We start from the raw sequence: 22,853 nt of genomic DNA, 5'->3' as shown, positions 1-22,853 counted from the left end.
ACACAAACATGGGTGCCATATTAGGGTCAGAAGGAATTTAAAGAAGATAACTAACACCAATGAAGTCAAAATACAAATCCGAAAGTAAACGCACAGAACACAATATCTAAATCCAGGATTTCAACAAAATCTTGCAACTGCCCTCGAGTGACAAAGACATCTTCTGACCAGCTCCGAAGTTTGTTTGCTGTGCTGCAGATCAGATCAGCTGCAGCGAGACGCATACTACAGCAAATGGAGGCTTGACACGAACCAAAACTTGCAGATGGGCCCACGAGATGAAGCATGCATGACGGACCTTCGCTAAAAGCAATTCCAATGGCTGATTTCAAGTCTTCTCAGTTGGGTCGGACAAGAAAAGTTGGCGAGCATGAGACCTGTGGACAGATACAGGAGAGCTGATCTGGGCCACTGCATGGAAAAATTCTCTTCAAGAGGTTTCAGTTAGCTCTACCGGTTGTTGGAAGCTCGCAATATTAGCTCCATCCCTAGTCCTTTTTAATCTAAAACCTTCATACTTGGAGCAATAGAGAACAAGTTGTTGCCCATATCACAATCACCAGTTATATCTTCAAAAAATATAAAGAACTAACTAAAGTGCCGATTAGTGTTATAGGTTTTCAAATATCAACCACCCTATAGTTAATTTAGATGCACCTTCTAGTAGTTCTGCTTGATTATTTATTTTGCTATAGGTCGTATTTCTGGCTCATCCAAACCTTCACCAACCTTTTTAATTTTGAGCAATTGGCAAATTACATAGCTTAACTGGTAGCACAGTGCTTGCATGGTGTGGGGAGTCAAGCGGCCGGAAGGTGAAACTTTGGAGACCATGAGGCATGGGGATTATATTTACGTCTAACCGATCTTAATTAACTGTCCATACATGCACTAATCAAAGGATAAGGTGCCCTTTGCATGCATGCATGCTTGTAATACGATAGCTCTCAACAAATGAAAAGCCTGATGGGAAGTTCTCTGCTCTTTCTCAAAGATCAATAGATAATGGCTGAACCTAAGAGAATGACAAGGGACTTGATCATTTTGCCAGTTTTTGCCTTGAGGCTTCTTTCATGCGAACTCTGCTGCTGAACGCATACATCTCATGCCAACACTCTAGATTTTAATTGAGAGGGAGGGAAAGGAAAAACTCAATAAGCTGGATACCTCCTTTAAGATTGAGATTCATAGATGCATGGATCTTTATTTACATATGCTCCTCCCTTTGAAGGAGACGCTGTAATAGCAATGTTAATTAACAAGGCAAATGATCAGAACAAATTAACTGCAAGGACGAGATGGAAATGCTGATGAGGTGGTGGAAATTAGCGGTTGTTCTTTGTGTCCATGGCACGTTTGACAGCCTCGGCATTGTCTTTGATGTTTTCCTTTGCGTCTTCAGCCTTGCCAACCACTGCGTCCTTTACTTTCTGGGCGGTTTCTTTAGCGGACCCCCATGCATCCTGGGCCAATTGCTGTGCCTTAACGCTGAGATCTTGGGTCGTGTCAGCCACCTGCCAAGCCAGGCCATTAGTGTTTGTATTTTTTTGGTTGGTGAGCATGAAGTTTACTTTTGACCTAGAGGTGACATTTTGGTAGAACTTGGACAAAGGAGAAAGGAAAGTCATAACAACCTATATGCCCCCTATTTAACGTAGTCTCCAATGGCCCCATTTAACTCTTTCTGAGATATTGCAATATTGGGACCATTTCTTGGGTCACGTTATGCTTAGGCAATGCACAAAGAAGCCAACCTGCATTCTTTAAACTACATGCACAAGTCTTGTTCCAAGTTCCTATGATCAGCTTTATGAGTTGCTTAATTTTTATCCTGCTGAAGGCGACAGTAGTCGATGTCATTGCAAACTAATACACACACACAAGCACAAAAAAGGTAAAATAAAATGGAAAATAATAATAATAGAAAACATTGCAAGCTTTTTCTATTGTATCTGATGGCCTCCATCTCCATATTTTAGCTAATGCCTTTCCATCCCTCTTCTTATATCCCAGAACATGACATGACATCACATTTACGTTGGGGAGCGAAAGCAGTTTAATTAATTAGTGTGCCTAGCAAGATCTTGCATAAAGATGTAATTTTTTGGAAATTTCTCCGAGGTTCTTGAAAAATTTGTGTTCGAAATGGGATTGTAGCACTGGTGTGCTTTGGATACAAGTTGAGCCCACAGGCTCAGAGAACCAAATATGATAGAATATAACAAAAAAATTTAATGATTACAGAAAAAAATACTAGAGACCGGATATAGTATAATGCAATAGCAAAATCTCGTGATATGATTGGGATACTAAATTTGAATATGACAATTCGATCTCATAATTTTTTGAGATTATCCTAAGCTGATATACTAAAATTGTGCATGCGATCTCGGCAAACCGCGCAAGCTATGCTTACAACTTGAAACCATAAACACTTGTAAAAATTACCTGACCGGCAGCCGCACTTGCCACCCCCCTCGTCTTGTCAGCAGACTTCTTCACCTCTCCTGCCACTTCCCCAGCCGCCTCATCGACGGATTTCCGAGCGTCACCCGCCATGCCCTCCTACCAAAACAGAAACCATTGATTGATGAATCATAAAACTTGGGATTCGCTAATTCTATATATCCACCGGAAGCCAATGAGGGTCACCTGAGAAGGTTTTGGAGTAGCAGCAGTGACGAGGACCCTCGAGCACGGGTTTCGTCGGACCATGGCTGGGCTGACATGGAGAAACTTGGGAAGGGCACCGGTGAAGGTCATGCTTGCCATCTTAGCTGCTTCTTCTTCTTCCTGCTCTCTGGTCTTGGTGTTGTAAGATGTTAGCTGCTTCCAAGGGCGCCATTTTCACCACCATATATATAGGTGTCCGTAAGCATTCTGCTGTCTGCCACGTTGTGCATGGGGCATAGGTTTTGGATTTCCGTTTGTGGGGATCCATTATTCCCGCTTGAGTTAGTTATTTGCAGTTGCTTCTTCCTTGACCTGCTCCCTTTTAACTATTTTTTTCATCCTCAAAAAATTTATTTTTGTTTCTCCAATATTTTCCCAACATGAAATTATTACCACAGAGAGATTTATATATCTAAGATTAAACATGGATTTTCGATTTGGACGACGGACCATCAATTTTTAACATGAGAAAGATAAATTGCATTCTTCTTTTGAGACAAGCGCAGTCCATATATACTACTAAAAATATCTAAATACCAAAAATCATATGTTTTAGTGCTCTCTAACCTATGCATTAAGTGCATCTAAGAATGTACAATGGAAATGCTATAATTTAAGCATTAAACACTATTAATTTCAATCTATACATGTTTTAGCATTGTAGATCATGCTCAATAAAGTGAATTCTCAATATAAAAGCTTCATCATACACTTTAGTATACTAACAACATGGAAATAATATATTTTTGTGTCTACGTGATGTATAGGTTGGAGACCACCAAAGGCATATGTTTTTGATTGTTAGATAATTTTCAGTTATATAAATCCTGATCAACTGTGCAAATTTTCGATCTGAATACTTGATAATTGATTTTAGATCTGGGAGGAGTAGATGTCTTCACCTCTTAAGAGATAAAAATATAATATGGGATGGGCTTGAGCCAAAGATATCCAACATTTTCTATGTAAAGCCACCATCACAACCTAGCTGGAACAATGTAAAGCTTGGCTATTGGGCTACTCAATTTGCATCTCTCCCTCTAAAAGGGGAAAGAGAAAAAAAAAGCCTCTCAAATAAGTAAAAAGCTTAGGATATATGGGTTTTCTAAAAAAAAATTATTGCTCTCCTCCTTTTCCAAATATTTCACTTTGCCCAACAAACTCTTTGTGTTGTTTATAATGTTATATCCTCTAACTTATTAAGATACTACCTTGAGGATCATATATCTTGATTTATGTCAAGTATTTAAATAAGTTTAAGAAAACTCTCATTTAGGAGCTAAGTAACAACATTAGTTGCCAAATTCTGTACAATCTATCTTGCAGCTAAAAATTTTTCTTATTAGAATATATAGGTTTATAAACTCGTTAGGTGGTTAACTCATTTACAGATCATATAACAAATTTTTTGGGGACGATCTTGCCATAATTTAACATGAATCTTTTCTACGGATAGCTTATAAATGTTTGAAACATCAATATTTACTGCATTATTCACTAAAAATTAGATTACTGCCCTAACATAACAGTGCCTAATAATCATGTCTATCAAGCCCTTTTTTTCGCTAGCAAGATACTTAGAAGCAATGATTAACACAAATAGTGTTGCAGTGGTCGGGTTGACCTGAGACCCAACCCAACCTATTTATACTCAATCCAGCCGGTTTTTGAGGACTCGTAGGGCTGAATCAGGTTCAAAAATTACACTCATTCTAAATTTCGAGTTGGGTCTGGATTTTCTAAACTTTGATCCGGCCTCGCCTGACGCACTATATACATTATGTGGACCTAAGTTGGGTCTCCTATCAGTTATTCGACCCGATGCGACCCAAACCCATTTGACCCATTTATCCATGAAATAGAAAAGGGGTAAGTGAGTCGGTCTCGCCATCACTACCCACCCCCAAGTTTCGACTCCTGAGGTCTCTAGTTCTCTCTCCCATTTCCCAATATCTCCAGCATCCTTGAAATCCGTCATTCTTTCACCTCAATCCAACTATCTGATTGCATCGGCTGCCTTCATGTAAATCTCCTCCACATTGTTCTAGCTCCTTGCAATCCAAGAAGGAGCTCTCTAGTGAAAGATCAACGGCTCAAGAAATGGCCAAAGAAGTAGCCGAGCATGATAGCAACGATCACCACTCGCTCCGCTTTGTCGTCCGCTATACTGAACCTTGCCATCCTTGGCGCTTTGCCTCCATCCACATCTGCCCAATATCGCTTCTCCAACGCCTACTACTACTTTTCGACCTGAAGTTCTTCGTCTTTACCACGTCTACTATTCCCAAACTTGCGTATACCTACTTTTTCTCTTCAAGCTTCTTAATCTATTTCCATTCTCTTCTTTAATTAAGACCACTGTAATTTTTCATCAAGGTGAGCATTCTTGCATTTTCATTTTTCACTCGCTTTGTACATCATCTTGGGTGGTATATTACATCAAAATTTTTTTTTTTTTTTTTGCTTGATGTCATGCCCAATGGATATGCACCAAACCCTAAAGAACCATGTAAGTGTTTTTAATGGGTTTGTTTCTTCGTTCTCTCTTTTCTTGATGTCTAGTTGTTTCTTCTCTTCTTTCTAAGCAAGAAAGTTGAAGTCTTTGCCACTTTTATATCTATATGATACATATCTTTGCGTTCTTTTCAATATCAATAAGTATTACATATAATATAATTAAGGTTTCTCTAGAACTATTTTTCTTATTTGGTATTCTATTTTATCTTCTTTTTTTTTTTCTGAATATATGTCGGAGTCTTTGACCCTATCCGGCCCGAACGACCTGCTTGGTCTAAAAAATATTCAACGAATCCAACTTGACCATCTATTGGGTCAGATTTTGGTCCTACATTAAAACCCCAACACAAAGCCAAGTCAGGTTGAGGTCAAGCAAGTCCTGATGTCCTGAGGTCCTGTATTAAGAAATACATTAATATTATCAAAGTATTATGAAGATAGATGACAACATTATGACAACCACATATTCAACTATTAATACATACTCCATTTATATATACATATATTAGTAAAAAGGGAGATAATACAACTAATTCAAGCAAAGGAGACAAATCTCACCATCTATTTTACGGTGGCTATGTTACCAACTTTCAAACCAACCAAACACAAAATGATTGGAGATAACTTCCTATATTATACAACCAAACACCCAAAACCATGAGAGTCACTTTAGGCAACCATTACACAAAAAACCAAATAAAATACTCACTTCTAAAAAGAACATTTTCTGAAAGTCAGTTTAAAAGAAAAAGAATGTGAAAGTCAACCAGGAAGGGCCCATACCGGGGCATCGCACTTGATGAAACCCCTGCGCACCTTTTGCTCCTTTTGTGTTTCCTCCAGCTTCTTTTTGAAGGAGAATTTAGAATAGATTCGACTTTTAATACTTCTTATCACCATTCATTTTGCTGAAAAATATCATGGCACATTTCATTTCCATGAACTATGGCATTTTTCAGTCCACAATTCCTCATCCACGGACAGTGTCAAGGAACGCAACTACAAATCATTTATTGTCAAGTTCCTGCTGCTAAGAGATGATTTGCATAAACAAGTCAAAATACATCCATCCCCCTCATGAGACTGCACTATTTCTCCAAATCAACACCAAATTATATTGTTTATAATTTAACGAAAAAAGTGAAAAAACAAACTACAACCCTCCTCCAGTGTACCAGTCCTAGCCATCAAAGCATGACAACCCATCCTTTCACACACATATACCCCTCCAAAACTATCCAATCACCTCCCTCTACTTTTTATTGCTTTCAAACAACCAACCAACAAAATTTAGAGGACATTACTTCTTCGTTTATTTTAACCTGAAATTTTGTGAGACAACGCTGTCAGCAACACTGCAAGGATCCATGCTTACTTCCACAACTTAACAGACTTGTCATGGCTAGCAGAGGCCACCATTCCAGTAGCTTGTGACTGTGCCAATGCCGCTATCAGACCTTCATGTGCCTGGACCGTCATGGTTTGGTTCTCTATCACATTCCACAGCTCCAATGACTGCAAGAATTGAAAGAATAAAGAATTAAAATTAGCAAAAGCACATACACAATCAAATAAAAAATCCAAACAGAGTTTGTACCGCCAGCCAGCAAAAAAGAAATCACAAAAATGACTAAAATTTTTTGCCAAGTATGGCAGGTAGACCTAAACAATGAAGAGCAAGGGGAAGAAAAGGAAAACAAAGCTGAGCTGCTTCATGGGCCACCTTGATTTTGCTTAGTGTTCTAGATGAGAAAGCAAGATGTCATGGTAGTGGATAACAGCAAACATAAAGAAGGATGTAGCTTCTTCCACTTTAAAGATCATGTTCAAGGCTAGCAGTGTAGCAAAATGTAACATGAATATCTGCACGTGCTAGCAGAGCACATATGTCCATAACATCATAGACTCTGTTTAGATGCACGTAAAGTGCTGGTTAAGGGAGAGTTGTTTAACCAGCCAAGGACCATCCAAAAAGGTGGTGGATATTCGGTCAGACTCAAAAAAGTCCCCAACCTAGCTAACTTTATTTCAGGGATGAGGGTGAAATAAAGTTAACCACTCAAATCTCTCTCTCTCTCTCCCTCTTTACAGTTCACTTTTTTTCACAACTTTATCCTACTAACCATAGGAGCACCAACCAAGCTGCGAATGGCCTTAGAGGGCATGTTTGTTTTAGAGGAGTTGAGCTCTAGAATGAGAATGGGAATGAGTGACTCTCTTTCCAACCGTTTGGTTGGAATGATTTCCATTCCAATTCTGATTCTAGGGAGGAATGGGAATGCTCCGATCCCATCTCTCTCTGAGTATTTAAATCCCATTCTCATTCCAATTTCAATTCCAATCACGAACCAAATGTATCGGAGAATATAGCCATTCTGATTCCATTCCAATTCCGATTCCGTCGCAAACCAAACACACCCTTAATTCATTGGTTAGCCGGTTGGGGATGGATATTCGTGGTTAAATCTATTCAAGGGGTGTTTAGCTATTCAACATCCAAGCACAGCCTAGGTTCATAATGAACAAGATAAGCAATTTTCAACATATCCAGATATTCAAAGCACCAAATAGAATGAATAGTCTTTTTTATAATAAATATTATCCAACACTTCCATACCAATTATACAAAGATGGATTTGGAAGGACAAAAGATCAGATCAAATTTTAACATGAGAAAAAAAATAAATGGGCCCTAGTTTCTTTAAGTTGGCAGTAAGTCCTAAGGTTGTCATGCATAAGCAGAGCATGGTGGAGCAGCCAAAGCTACACTTAAAGCAGTTAAAAGTACACTATACAATGCTCCTATCATGGTTAATTTATTAATAGATGGCAATTATAGATATTGGGTGTATATCACCTTATTTTTGTCAATGCAGTTGGAAATAAATCACACTTACCTGATACCCTCCAATAACCAAAAGGTTAGTATAGTTTGGATGAAAAACGCACGAATGAAACTTGTTTCCATTGGAGCTTAGTTCGTGAATGAAGTCTCCCCTTGATAACGACCACACCTTTACACAATCCTGACTAACACATGCTAGGTATTCCCCACTATTGTCCCAGCAAATAGATTGCACCTCCTTGGTATGGCCCTGAGAATATAAAACAGAAGGGGATTTACGAAAATGAATTGTGAATTTCATTGAATAGAAAAAGTTTAATTAACCCACTTGGTTATTTCAATTTTTTAAGAAAAAAGAAAAATCTTGTTATAGACATTATTGATCTATATTGAAAGACCTGCAATGTGTATGTCTTTCTGTCTGTCTCAACATCAAAAATGGACACCACATTTTCCGCTGCTGCTGCTAAATACTGGCCAATGTTAGGCTGAAACCTAACTTGTACTGTACCACCCTGTTTGACCAACAATATAGAATTAGATGTTAAAGAAATGAGCATACTCAACTACAACTAAAGGTAAACAAATGAAAGCATAATCACAAAATCAGACCTTAGAAACACGTGACAATGAAAACTGGTTGGCACTCCAGTATCGAATTTCACCATTACCATCGCAAGAGCAGAAGATATCTGTCTTCTTTGGATGAAAATCTAGAGATGTCACTTGGGCGTTGTGCCCAGTGAATACATTCAAACAATAGCTAGGCTGCAAAAGAGGCCAGAAAATTGCATTATAAAGCAGCTCATTTATCACAGTGGGATACTCAACATGCATTTTTCAAACTAGCAGAGAAAGTCATAAGCCATATTTTAAATAAAACTTCCAATTATCTATCTACAGATATCAAAACATTAAGATCTCTACTATGACATAGTGTAGAAAAAAATTATCAGCTCGAAAAAACCCTCAGAACTTCATAGCTGGAAGCACAAGGTACCAGTCTACCAGTAAATAAAGTTTGGGTTTCAATGTAGTTATTTGATCAAGATTTACCCAGCAGGCAGACATAGACAGATTGTTGATTAGATTCAGTAGAAGGATGGAAGAAACAATTATAGCTCAATAAAATATAATCAATGAGAAAACAAAATTGACCAGTTGGTCATGATAATGGCATTCTTAAAAAACTTTATTTGCCACAATCTGTTCAAAACAAAGCACCTAAAGAATCAAATCCACATTAGCAAGATTCAAGAAGAGAATTTAAGTTTGTAGTTGAGAAAGGGAAACGAGAAGTGAATAAGACTAATTTAAGTTAAAAATGTAATTATTTTAACACGACAAATTAGTGATTAAAGTTCTTAAACAACATCAACACAATGGTCTCACTGAAAGACTTTTTGTACACAAATTTAAGTAATTCAAACAATGATAACAAGTATCCATGTTTGTATCCTACATCATGTCCATTAGGGCAACCAGCCTATGAACCATCTTGCAAATCAGCCTGTTCATAGAAGTATTCTGTTCAATGGATCCGTAAATTTGATACTTGCCTAACTCAGCCTCTTTAATATGCTGTTAAACAAAGTCTGCACATCATATTTCCAGATTTCAAAAGTCTATTTTTTAACAAAAAGTATGGGCAGATCTTCGATGCACCCTTGGTTTTTTTTTTCACTGGAAGGCTTCAGAATTATTATCAGCTTAACTTAAGCCTCTATAATCTATAATGTGCTCATAAATAAAGTGTGCACATCATGTTTCCAGATTTAGAAAGTCTTTTAAAAAAAAATTGTAGATCTTCTGTGCACCCTTGATTTTTTTTGCACTAGAAGGCTTCATAATTATTATTAGCTTTAAGTATTGAAGGAAATGTATTGTCCAAATCACTCTGATAACTTTGATGCCTGATTTATAATCATGCATAAACACATTAGTACATTTGTCTCTTTTTCAACTGACAATATTATCTATCATCTTACAAAATAATGGAACCAGTTCTTCTCACCGTTCTTCCCAAAATCTGTACAGATTGATTTTGTATCAACCACAGAAATATATAGAGGGAGGGAGAAAGGGAGAGGGAGGGAGAAAGGGAGGGAGAGGGTGGGGAAGAGAGAGTACAGCAGTCCAGCATTTGGAAAGAAATTCATCAGTCCAGCATTTGGAAAGCCAAAATTATAGTGACATCTTGGCTAGGAAAGAATCTTCTATGCTATTCATACATATTAGTCTGATAGCTTCTTTATTAGCTCGTTTTCCCTAAAAATCTTCCAATATTTAGATGCCCGTATACTTTCAACATTTTTTAAGCTTTAGTAATGAAACAGACCTCAATATCCTGGCTAGTGATATCTGGCAAATGCTTGAGATATAGTAAATTCTTGCTCCGAAAAGAAAAAGAACTCTTGAGATGGTATATTGACATCACAACCTACTAAGGCTGCATGATTATGGTGAGTAAAACCAACCAAAACAGTTTGATTACTGCACATATACACTAAATAATTAGAAGAAACAGGAGACAAAAGTGAATTTTGTAAGACAACTAGGACTATTAGCCTATTGCTCGCATTAGAGAACCAAAAGTTATATCTACAAATAAAACAAGTCAATAGCAGCAGTTTGTAAAGTATGTGAGAAAAGACATATTAAGCAGGTTGGCTTCTATGCATTAGAAAAAGAGAAAAAGAAGAGAAAAAAAATGCAATTATAAGAAAAAGGAACACTTGATTATTAAATGTGTTTCTTTTAAAGTTGCAAAAGTTTACATCTGCTGCATTCCACAGTCGCACTGTGCCATCAAAAGAAGATGTTGCCAGCTGAGTTGAGTTTGGCCTAAAACGAACATCTGTAATAATTTGAGTGTGTTCTTCAGGAGTGCTCTCAGTCTGAAGGGTATCCATGTTCCAGAGAATAACCTGCACATAAAATGCACATTGATAAGAAAACCAAAACGTACCAGATTAGTACTGAAGAAAGCTAGGCAACAGGCGGGTCCATCATTATCTGAGACATGCATGCCAACAAAATCATGAAAACCTGTGAGAATAGAAAACTTTTACATCCGGACACAAAGTCTCTTCTATCATATTACTGCTTGTCATTATAAATATGTAACAAAAATGATTTATTTATACTGCCAATCAAAGAGCCAAAAGTATCCCATTTCTCTTCCCATAATGCCCTTACATATCTTACAATCAGAACATGGTACATTCCATTTAAATAACCCATCTGTTCAAGTTTCAAATCACGGTTAACACTACCTACTAAATATTATGATACTAATACAACCTTTATGATGATAAATCATTTTAATTCTTCTATTTTTTTGTTACCAACCAAGGCTTGCCATACCGGTGATGTACCGTACTATACTAGTATCAAACCGGTACACAATCTCATACCATACCGACACTCGGTACGTTTTGCCATCTCGTACCATACCACATACCGACACTATAATAGGATAGTAACGGTACAGGATCCAGTACCGATATGGCAAACCTTATTACCAACTATTTTGAAATCTTAAATATAGGTTAAAGTTATTAAACCATGAAATATTGGCTATTTGGGAAGGTGACTAATGCTTGGGTGAACCAAGATCTCAGTTCATCTTGGCCGAGAAGGGTGGGGAAATTTAAAAGGGCCTCCTCGATATTATGAAAATCGCAGCTGATGTATTGGAATCAAGAAATCAAAAGCTAGGCCAATATAATAAAACCAAGATTAATTACTGTATAAAAATATTGTTTTTGATATTTCTTAATCACAAAACTTATTCAGGATAGTAAAACACTGGAAAGTTTTGTTTGACAAGTCAACATCTATACCAGTCAAAATCTCAGGATCTGCCAAGATAATAAGGTTACAGATCTTTTGTGTGCACGTGTAACTTAAACATAGTACATTCCATTTAAATACACCCTTCAATAGTTAACACTAAATATTATGATACTAGTACAACCTTTATGGTGATAAATCATTTTAATTCTTCCTTTTATTTGTTACCAATTATTTTGGAGTCTTAAGTGTAGGCCAAAGTTATTAAACCATGAAACATTGGCTATTTGGGAAGGTGACTAATGCTTGGGTGAACCAATATCTCAGTTCATCTTCGACGAGATGGAAAGGGAAGTTTAAAAAGCCACCTCAATATTGTGAAAATTGCAGCTAGTATATTGGAATCAAGAAATCAAAAGCTAGGCCAATATAAATAAAACCAAGATTAATTAACTGTATCAAGATATGGTTTTTGATATTTCTTAATCACAAAACTTATTCAGGATAGTAAAAGATTGGAAAGTTTATCTTGACAAATCGACATCTTTACCAGCCAAAATCTCAGGATCTGCCAAGATAATATGGTTAGAGATCTTGAGTGTGCATGTGCGCATGCACCCCCAGGGAGGTGCCATCTGAGAGTGTGATTAATGCTTAGGTGAACCATGACCTCAGTTCATGTCAGCCGATATGGGAAGAAATTTAAAAAAACCGCCTCTATATTATGAAATTGCAGCTGATATATTGGAATCAAGATATCAAAATCTTGGCCAATATAATAAAACCAAGATTAATCACAAAACTTATTCAAGATAGTAAAGGAAATACTTGGAAGTTTCGCTTGATATACCAACAATGCACCAGTGAAATCTCTGGATCTGACAAGATAATAAGGTTAGAGATTGTATGCGCAGTTCTGATATACCCACTGTACCAGCCAAAATCTCAGCATCTTCCAAGACAGTAAGTTAGAGAAAAATCTATTTATCTATATTATACATCTATATATATGTATGTTATATGTATGTATGAATGGATGGGTGGATGGATACGCAGACATATATCGCAGCAGAGGGCTTCCATAACCAATACAAACTGATAAATCATCCAAGATGAAAGCTACGATTTAAGCATTTTCTGATGGTGATACTCATGTCAAAACATGACACTTGTAGAAACATCATTACAAAAGCCATATACAGTACCTTCTTTTCATGTCCAGCACTGGCCAACAACTTCCCATCTGAAGAAAAGTGGCAGCAAACAACTTTGCTGTTGCTTGTGCGGATAGAGCTAACCTCCGTGAATGTGAAACCTAGACAGAAAGTGCACCCATGTTTATGGTCTTTCTGCACAAATTTTTAGCTGAATACAAGTACCATAATTACCCTTTGAAGACCCTGGGTTGGGCTCTGCAGGACTTTTTTTGAGTGCTGCAAATATATCTCTGGCATCTCCATCATCATGCGATAAAAACGATTCTACATTGTCATCCAAAGAACCAACATCCCCAAAAGGCTCCAGATCATCCTGTTATTTAATGTACCAAGCAACATCAAGCCACATGGAATTCTTTCCACCACATTAAAAAGATTGAGAAAGAAAAGTTAACGAGAATACCATTTGATTTGAAGATGGCGCAAGACCTCCTGTTCCATCTGTACCATACATCATCAAGCTTTTTGGCATACTGTTGACATGACGTATATTTCCAGCCATTGCCACTCCATCACCAGTATTATGGGTTGATGGAGTTGATGGCGGGGAGTTGGGAGAAGGACCCACAGTATTTCCTGTTCCAGTACTATTTGCAGCTCCCGATGAAGAAGGCTGTTTCCTTTTCCTATTAGTCTGGATATTATTAATAAACAACTGTCAGAACTGAAAACCACAAACTTGGTTCAGAGTTAAGTTCTCGTCAATGATAAAATCAGTAATTGCACAAAAATAATAAATTACCCAGAGGGCAGTTGGCAAAGTGAATTCTTTTGTAGTACCTGTTGTAACTGCTGTTGCTGTTGGAATTGTTCCTGTGATTGTGGAGCAGAGGAATGCTGCATCGGGGGCACCTTCAACTACATTAAGATCGAATCATGGATGCAAGCAATTATTAAGAAAACTGGATGTTGACACCACTCATGATATCATAGAAGGGCTATAAGAACCAGCATTCAGACCCATCAGTTTCTAGAAAAACTTCACAGGATGGAAGGCAGTGCATGACACTTCTGGTGGAAAACATGCATTTCGATAGTATGTTTCAAAGGAAATGATTGCAGCAGTAAGTGTTCTCAAACAAGCCCATTATTTAGGGTACCATCCAGGCCAAGGATATGTGAGTGTGAGCACGTGTGGGAGTGTGGGAGTGTGTGTGTGTGTGTGTGTGTATGTGTGTGTGTGTGTGTGAGAGAGAGAGAGAGAGAGAGAAAGAGAGAGAGCCTTCCCGCTATATAGCAAATTAAATTGATATACCCCTCCATAGGTGCACTCAATTGGCTTCGATCCTGGGGTGATAACTACTTGGAGGTTAGGGAGGCACTGAGGTCATCCAAGGGACTACAGGTGCATCTTAACCCACAAAACAGTCAAAGCTGAGATCCCTTGTGTTCCAAATATACTTCACAAAATTTCATATGGTTTGGGCAGGGTTCAATTGACCAGCCTTTTGGTTGAAATTTCATTCTTTCAGAAACCAAATTTGATGCTAGTTCTTTCAGAAACCAAATTTGATGCTTATGTGCTTGGGTTATTGGTATAGCTAGTTTTTACATCACAATTTGCAACATATCTGCTATATCATTTTGATGTTTTGCTATTCATTAAGAATGAACTTAACCAGCAGCAAGTGTTAGCAGCAGTTAAAGGTTGGACAAGTTACTAAAAACCCATATTATGGGTCTCATTACCTGATCTAATAAGTAGCCCTTTATAGTGGTCAGCATCAATTGAGTGGAAGAATATGAACCCACACAAAGAACAGTTCATTGTAACAATGACAAGATATAGTTTGAATTTGATTCGATATCTTTTGCATAACTTGAAAGACCCCCATATCCTAATCAACAAATATCAAAGCTATACTAAAAATATGATAATGTGACATGAAGAATTCAGTCCTGGGGCCATAAGAAGGATGTGCGATTTAAAGTTATATGAGAATTCATTTCTACAATTGGAGTGTGAGTTCTACTATCCTTAGGTTTCAAAATTGGCAATTTACAGCCAAATATGTTGATGTGATCTCCTAGCCAAACCATATTCCTTAACTGCAGTTATTATATGAAACCAAGCCAAATATAGGCCAAAAATGCAGTCCGCTAAGCCTTATATAGCCACATATGCAGCCAACTCTTATGTTGACTAGTGTAGGATATTAGCTGTTGAGTGCTAACTGTTGTTATTGTCATCAATGTTGGTAGCTTCATGTATTTTATTTATTTTCAAATTCTCAAAATATAACAAACGGTTTAAGTGCTAGCATACCGCATATGCGCTATACAGGCCCTTGACTGCAGCCACCTCTTAAAGCATTATAATATACTAAGACTTGCATTAAAGTCACATTCTTCCACATAAGCAACAACTCTTTCTTGGTTATCATGTTTGTTGAAAACCTTCAATGATGAGAAAACACTATTTTGTGAGAAAACACAATATTATCTGTTCTCTAACTTAATCCGAGACATCTTTCAGGATAAATGAACTGGTTATTGCCATCAATCTTACAGTATGCAGTCACATCTTCCAATAATAGCATGATCATGACTTGCTTCTCTCTTCTAGGTACAACAGATTACGAGAAAACCCTCTGTTGTCGGGGTGTATCGACGAGGACAATAGGTACTTCAGAATTGAAACATTATGAATTATTATATGCACAAGCATAAAGATATCGGAATTAGAAAAAACTCAAAGAAAAGCATAACCAAAAGAGCTACTAGTACATTGCAGCGTAATGAATTAAAGTCAACTCTGAAGTTATCCAGTAAATACAATAATGAAATCGTTTGTCTATTCGCACTGATGAACAAGTACTTAAAATTATGAGCTATTGATAATTCCAACAAGTAATATATAATCAGGCGATTAACATTGAAAAAACAAAGGAGAAGAGAGGGATCTTTAAGGGTGCAGTCATACAGAAACTGACCTTCATAAGATATTCAGCTTGATCCTGTCTAACCTTTGGTGAGTTTGACTGAATTGGGGAACCTATGGATCCATCAGTTCCAGCAGGTTGCCCATCTTTGGCATTCAAGCCACCCCTAGGTAAGGCCCTAAATCTTCTAGGATCCAAATCTCCATAGCTAGACGAGTTACCAAGATTCCCTTGAGCTTGCACTTGTGCTAACAATTGTTGTTGTTGCTGCTGTGACATAAGCTGAAACTGAGATGGTGTAGATAGAAAAGGCTTCTGCATTTGTGGGCTTATACTTGGACGTGGCTGGTCAATCGCCTGAACAGGAAAAAAAATAACATAATGTTAGATGAAGTCTATCCAACCAATTGTGCAAGATAAGCAATTCTCTGTATAAAGCTTACAGTTAAAGGCCAGCCCTTCAATGGAAGGCCACTGACACCTTGGTTCAATCCTGAAAAAATGAACAATCAACAGGATCAACAGAGTTAAGCTTGAACTTGGCAAGGAAAATGCCACAGTCTTCCAAAAAAATTTTGCATCGCTTAAATAAAACTATATTTGACAAAGAAATATATAAATTAGAAGAAGAAAAGCAAGGATTGGTTGAACAGTGGAGTCATCTGTTTGTTACAATTTGCATTATAAGCATCCAAACCACCCAAACCTGCATTCGAATCCTCTTCTACATGATGAATTTACCACAACCAATGACAACGACAGATTAAAAAAAATAAGTTTAATATAGACAATATTTTTCCATGTCATGCATGGACTACAATATATGTAGTCAGCAACATAAAAAACAAAAAGAGGTGTTTCTGGTAAAACGAAAAAATGACCACCAGGACTAAATAATTTCAGATTTCAAGTTTTCCCTTAAACCAACCATAATTAACACTGTAAATTAGCTTGAAGTTTAAGCACGGCACAGGAATAGAAATTTTAGGTCATATATCAATTTTAGGCTGCTTTGGTGTTAAGAAATCATTATAAAGCTGGAGTAAGATGACATGTCCAAATATCTAATTAACGATTCTTGAGTAATAGAACTGTACATGTAAGACTGATGTCACCTCCATTAACTGACCTTTACATTGACATAATCACATCGATCTATAGGATATCTCACTTTGTATTTAAATTTCCATATCTATCTATGGAAAAAAGCACTGTCAAGCCCCTTACTTTTACTTTAAAAAATTAGGGAAAAAAATCACAACCACCATGCACGGAAGATTCACAAGTTATTCTCCATACAAATAACTGAATTGTCATCCCCTTGATTCTACAATCTGTATCACACTTTTCTTGCCCCAAAAGAGGGCTGCTTATATTAAAGAGCCAATAGATGTTCGAACTTCAACGTGAGCAAACGAGAAATGAATTCCCCAGGCTTATCTAAAAGTCCTGTTTCCCCATAAGGCAATTTAGAGTTGTATCAGGCCAAAAGAAAGATAAGAAAACTAAATATGACAATAAAAGAATATCAAGCATAGGCAGAACAGAAACATGGACAAATGGTTACATCAACTGTCAGTTTTAACATTAGGGGCTCGTTTGGTTCGCGGGAAAAGAAGGGGGGAAAGTGTGGTCAACGGGAAAGTAATGAGATGCCTCTTGTTTGGTTGGAGTTTTCAAAGGAGAGAGAAGGGAAAGTTGTATTCCCATGGGAATGTGATTCCCACATTTCATGGGAAAGTCTTTCCCATGAGAAACATGGAAAAGTTACTTTCCCATGAGGCGGGAATCACTCCATTTTTACTTTTTCCCAAAAAGTCCCTTCAGCATTAAAGAAGCATTAAAGAGGCATTAAAAACCTAATTTTTATTAAGGGCATAATAGGAATTATATATAACTTTCCTAGGAAAGTGGATGGCCAACCAAACATAAGCACCTTAGAAATTTGTCACTTTCCCATGGTCATCCAAACATGCCAAAAGTACTTTCCTAGGCATCCTCTTCCTAGGAATTTGTTTCCCAGGAATCATATTCCTAGGAAGGAAAATGCTTCCCGCGAACCAAACGAGCCCTAGAGGAAAAGTATCTTCGGAAAAGCTACAATAGCATAAACAAATAAACACATAATCTTCTGATTTGTTAGCACAAAATCTCGGCAATATTAGCAAGGCAACAAATATTAAAGTGGTAGCGTATGCTCTTCATATTTTTTAAAAATATTAAGGTGAAATTTTTCTAGACAACTCAGATAACACAATATGAATTCTTCAACTGATATTTTTCATTGTGAACACAGAATACAGGCAACAACCCCCTTAATAGAAAAGAAGGCTAAAAGATAGATCTGATTCATTCTCAATCTGTTTACTTACCAGCCCCACCTAATCCAGATTTTGACTGGATAATACCCTGTCCATATATTGAGGACGGATCCATTGGCACAGATCTTTGAGCTACAGCCAAGTTAGCCTCACTTTTAATGTCCTGATATAGTTAAAAACATAAGAGGAAATATTCAACAATCAGCCAATGTTGCAATATGTTTTAGCATTAGAAGAGATGAAAGTAGGGGAAAATGACGAAAAAAGAGAAAGCAACCACTTACAGTTGCCTGTTGAGTCCGTGCCTGAATTTGCTGCAGCGTTGCAGATACATTGCCTGGATTACCTTGCATTAGCTGCCTGTTGTAGTTAAATAGCAATAGAATGTTTAACCAGCTAGACAAGAATAGTGCTTAATTTTTACAGTATCCTAAATGAAAATAGTTTTACAAAGACGATATTACCCTTGATGGTTTGCTGCTGACTTGAGAAGGCCCATTCTACTAGCATCAAGAAGCTGAGGGGACGTCTCAGACTCCATTGAGTGCGGATTCTTTAATCGCTCTTCATACATTTTTGCAGCTAAGACACTGGCAGTTGACGAACCCAGAACTCCGTCAGAACTTATTGCATTTATGGGACCACTAAGAGAAGGGTGATTAGCATTAGCGCGCTGCATATGAGCATGTCGCTGCTGCATGAGTTGCAATTGCTGCATCTGTAACTGTTGCTGGTGCTCTCTTGCCTTGATTTGTTGTGCCTGTCAGCCAAAAAGGGGAGACAGTTTTAGTTGGAAAGACTGCATTACTATCACAGGAAGAAAAGAAATATAACGAAAAAGTTAGGTCTCCGTAGGCCCCACCTCTATATAAGCTACAGCAACTTCAGAATGCTTTTCATTAGTCCTTGCAATGAAAATATCCCAAAAAACAGACCACCATTCAAAAAGAAATCCTCCCGGAGCATCAATCGCTGTCAGTCAAGTTAAAGGTTACATGGCCACTATGCAGATATAAGAATTTCTCATCAAAATCAACAAATTTAAACAAATTATGTTGAAACAAAATTGTGAAGACGTGAAACCATGGGCCTCAGAGAATTAAAATCAATTTATACTTCGACATCAAATGTCTGGAACCAGAAACATCAGAATTGCATGTTGAGTGTACTTAGGAGAAGAGCAGGTGGTTGTTGCAAGGATGGATTAACTTAAAATTTTGGTACCGAGTTGGTAAAGATTATCCAAACAACATATGGATCTCATATAATATTATACATCCATAGATATGGGGCAAACATGGACATTCGTCACATGCAACAATTAGTGCCAGTACCTCATTTTTAATGGATAAACACAGAGAATATGACATAAATAAATACATATAATAAATGATTGGGGGTAGGGAGGGGGAACCAATTAGTCACCAGGGTTTGATTGCTTTATTTTCATAATAAAGCTTCAGCTGTAGATTTGCTCTAGATGTAGACATTTTGAAAATCAAGAACCAGAACCAAGAACTTCAGAATCACATGTTGGTCGCATATAAGAAAAGAAGAGATGACAGTTGCATGGATGAATAATTTGGACCCAAGTTAATAATTTTTTTCCAAACAAAATATAAGCATGTGGCATAAATGTTATGCATCATTAGTAGCTTAGTAAATGTGACAAAAAAGGGGCGTTTAACACATGTGCAAGGATCTCATGCTTAAAGGAAGACAAATTAAAGACAAATCAAAATAATAAATAACTCCAATTAAAAAAAAGGAAAAAACACAATTTGTTGATTGTGGTTAATCCCTTATTTTCCATCCTGTAGCTTTAGTCATAGAATCCCTCTGGTTGCTAGCAGAGATAAAAGCTAGTTGTCGCTTGTGATTAATTTCTTTCCTTTCAAACTGCAGCTCTAGACATATAATTACCCTGGATGTTAGGGGGAAAAGGAACTATTTGTCGCTAGTGATTAACCCCCTTTCTCTTCATATGGCACCTTTAGTCATAAAATTATTCTGGGCGTTAGCAAAAAAAGAAACTATTTGTCGCTGGTACATGATTCATTTCTTGTCCTACTGCAGCTTTAGCCATAGATTTGCTCCAAATGTTAAGGAAAAACATATTTATCGCTAGTGGTTAATACCTTTCAATGTATACTGCAGTTTTAGCCAAAGAACTGATCTAGATGTTGGCAGAAAGAAAAATATTTGCAACTAGCAAGGAATCCCTTTATTTTCAAACCATACATATAGCCATAGATTTGCTTTATACTTTAGTGAGAAAATACCTATTTGTTGCTAGTCATTATTCGCTTTCTTTTCATGTTATAGGTTAGCCATAGATTTGCTCCACATATTAGGGGAAACCTACCTGTCGATAGTGGTTAATACCATTCTTCTCCTAGAGCATGTTTAGTCATGACATTGTTCTGGATGTTGCTCATACAGATATCATTATGAAAGAAGTTGATCATTGAAATGATAATTGATACAACAAAAGTACAAGCTATCAATTCTTTTCCTACACTGAATCCATAAAAGAAATCTATGGACTCATATGGATGTTTGTATCCAAATTTACCCTTATATTTGGTATCATAATAGGGGTACTAGTAACTGTATGGTTAGAAAGAGAAATATCTGCAATGATACAACAACGCATTAGGCCTGAATATGTTGGTCCGTTGGAAGTTCTTCAAGCTCTAGCAGACATGACTGAATTACTTTTTAAGGAGGACCTACTCCCATCTAGAGGGGATATTCATTTGTTTAGGGTCGGACCGTTCATCACATCACAAATACCATAATGAAATGCATGATGGTCCCAATCCATCTTTTACATCAAAAGAAAAAAGAAGAAGAAAAGAAACAGAAAAGAAAGACTTGCTATATGATAACAAATTTAAATTAAAAAATTAAAACAACATACAGAAACCTACCATAATTAGCAAAAGGAGAATGTAAAAACAACTAATCTGACCATTGACGGGAAGATAAGTGCGTCTATCCTAACGTTCTTTTTCCCTATTCAGTAATAAAAGAATAGGACTCCATGGAATAGCAAGAACATAACTAAAAATAGGAACTCTCTTACCTACTGGATCAGCAGCAACTTTTCCCTCGGCCATAAAGGCCTTTGCAGTCGTTTGTAGATTCCGTTTTACCAGATAATCATAGATATAAACATCAAGCCTACGAAAACATGGGAAACAGATCAAGAACTAGAATTGCAATAACTCCACTACGAAAACTCCATGAAATCAAAGAGAAAGAATAGCAAGAAACATATCTATTACTATATACTAACATCTTATCTGCTTCCCAGTTACTATGCGCCATATTTTTACTCCGATCTACCACAAGGGCAAAAAGCGTTACTGCACTTCCATTACATCATCATTCTTCACCAAGCTGCAAAAGAATCAGGACACGAAAACTCGAAAAAAATCTCAAGGATTCAAAAGAAAGTAAAAGATTGATAATAAAATCTAATTAAATTGCAACATAAACACTCGGGTCAACCAGACACGAGACGATCACCGTCTACATTATCAATCTCGGTATCTTTCGCGACCTGATCGCGATATCTTCAAACCCGTCCCCAATTTCGACGCAGTAATTAACTTCGAATTAAAGCGAAACGGACGAAATTTTCCCGATGAAATCGAGTTCGAAACACCTAACTTGGTTTCCAAAACGCTTCAAAATTCCCGAAATCCCTACCTTTCACCCGCGATTCCTTCCGAGACCAAGAACACCAACGAGAAAGAAGGAGAGAATTGACCCTGGAGAAAAAACCCAAGCCGGAATTCCGGATCGGGAAGAGAAGGGAAAGAAGAAACAGCCCCTGGAGAGGACGAACAGCTTGAACAGAAGAGGAGACAAGCGCAGAGAGAGAGAGAGAGAGAGAGAGAGAGAGAGACGCTCCTTTTTTTTGCTAGTAGAGAGACGCTCCTTCTCTCTCTGTTTTCTCACCGCCCCGGAGGAGAGAGAAACCGAGGGAGATGGGGGTCCAGTTTTCTGGCTCGGAATTCGGCCCTCCCACTTGAGTACCAAGCCTCCAGCTTCGAGAACCTTCGGAGCCTCGGGACAGAGACTACGTCAAAGATAACAGACGAACGTCGTAACGTCTTGAGAGCCAACCGTTGCTTTCTACTAACTTGGCGGGCCCTCTAGCTAACATCCGTTACTTAGACAGTCGTTAATTTCATATTTTAGTTTTCACACTAATAAATACCACTTCATTTATTATATGGTGATTTTAGTAACAATTTTTTATTTTTGCTGCTCTTCAGATGACATCGTGACGGCGTCTGTCAGTGTTATAACGGAACGACGGTTCGGAGGGGTTCCGTTTCTTGGGACGTCCATGTTAACGAAACCTTGCTTCGGCGCCGAAGCTGGAGGCTCGGAAGCCACGCGTTGGAAGCTATCAATTAGCCGCTGATATTATAACTTTGACATATTGTGGCAAAGACCAAACACTGAATCAAATCAATCATCGAGCGCCGCGTACGAGAAGCCAAATTTTCAAGTTAATTTTCGTGCGCGCCAGTAATCATTGGGCCAAGGTGGCTTTCTTTTGTTGGGTTTGTAGTCTGTGTGATGT

At 37.5% G+C, this 22,853-nt stretch overlaps 2 protein-coding genes across 3 annotated transcripts; both read right to left on the bottom strand.

The window, feature by feature from the left end:
- Positions 1-1,198: 1,198 nt before the first annotated feature.
- On the bottom strand, positions 1,199-2,892 carry LOC103711831 (uncharacterized). Its single transcript, XM_008798123.6, has 3 exons — positions 2,653-2,892; positions 2,449-2,565; positions 1,199-1,514 (listed from the first exon to the last, which is right to left on the bottom strand). Exons 1-3 carry the CDS (start codon positions 2,770-2,772, stop codon positions 1,326-1,328), a joined length of 426 nt encoding a protein of 141 aa, XP_008796345.1. The 5' UTR covers positions 2,773-2,892; the 3' UTR covers positions 1,199-1,325.
- A 3,289-nt stretch (positions 2,893-6,181) lies between these two features.
- Positions 6,182-22,264, bottom strand: LOC103711896 (transcriptional corepressor LEUNIG_HOMOLOG-like). Of its 2 annotated transcripts, none has more exons than XM_039114993.3 (18): positions 21,968-22,264; positions 21,552-21,655; positions 21,339-21,436; positions 19,113-19,222; positions 18,715-19,010; positions 18,535-18,610; positions 18,302-18,413; positions 16,373-16,422; positions 15,981-16,286; positions 13,828-13,905; positions 13,451-13,681; positions 13,219-13,360; positions 13,036-13,145; positions 10,813-10,962; positions 8,648-8,803; positions 8,434-8,550; positions 8,088-8,285; positions 6,182-6,705 (listed from the first exon to the last, which is right to left on the bottom strand). In XM_039114993.3, the coding sequence occupies exons 2-18, from the start codon at positions 21,581-21,583 to the stop codon at positions 6,562-6,564; spliced, it is 2,406 nt and encodes an 801-aa protein (XP_038970921.1). In that variant the 5' UTR covers positions 21,584-21,655; positions 21,968-22,264; the 3' UTR covers positions 6,182-6,561. The 2 variants fall into 2 exon arrangements, with proteins under 2 accessions (XP_038970921.1, XP_038970923.1); XM_039114995.3 differs by having other exon boundaries at positions 13,828-13,884; positions 21,968-22,232.
- Between the last annotated feature and the right edge of the window lie 589 nt (positions 22,265-22,853).

The sequence above is a fragment of the Phoenix dactylifera genome, chromosome 16, assembly GCF_051530095.1.
Source record: "Phoenix dactylifera cultivar Ajwa chromosome 16, Ajwa_hap1_PhDact_Kaust_v1.1, whole genome shotgun sequence".
Lineage (NCBI taxonomy): Eukaryota > Viridiplantae > Streptophyta > Magnoliopsida > Arecales > Arecaceae > Phoenix > Phoenix dactylifera.
Note: the sequence above shows the minus strand (reverse complement) of the source record. Positions and strands in the feature narration are given on the sequence as shown.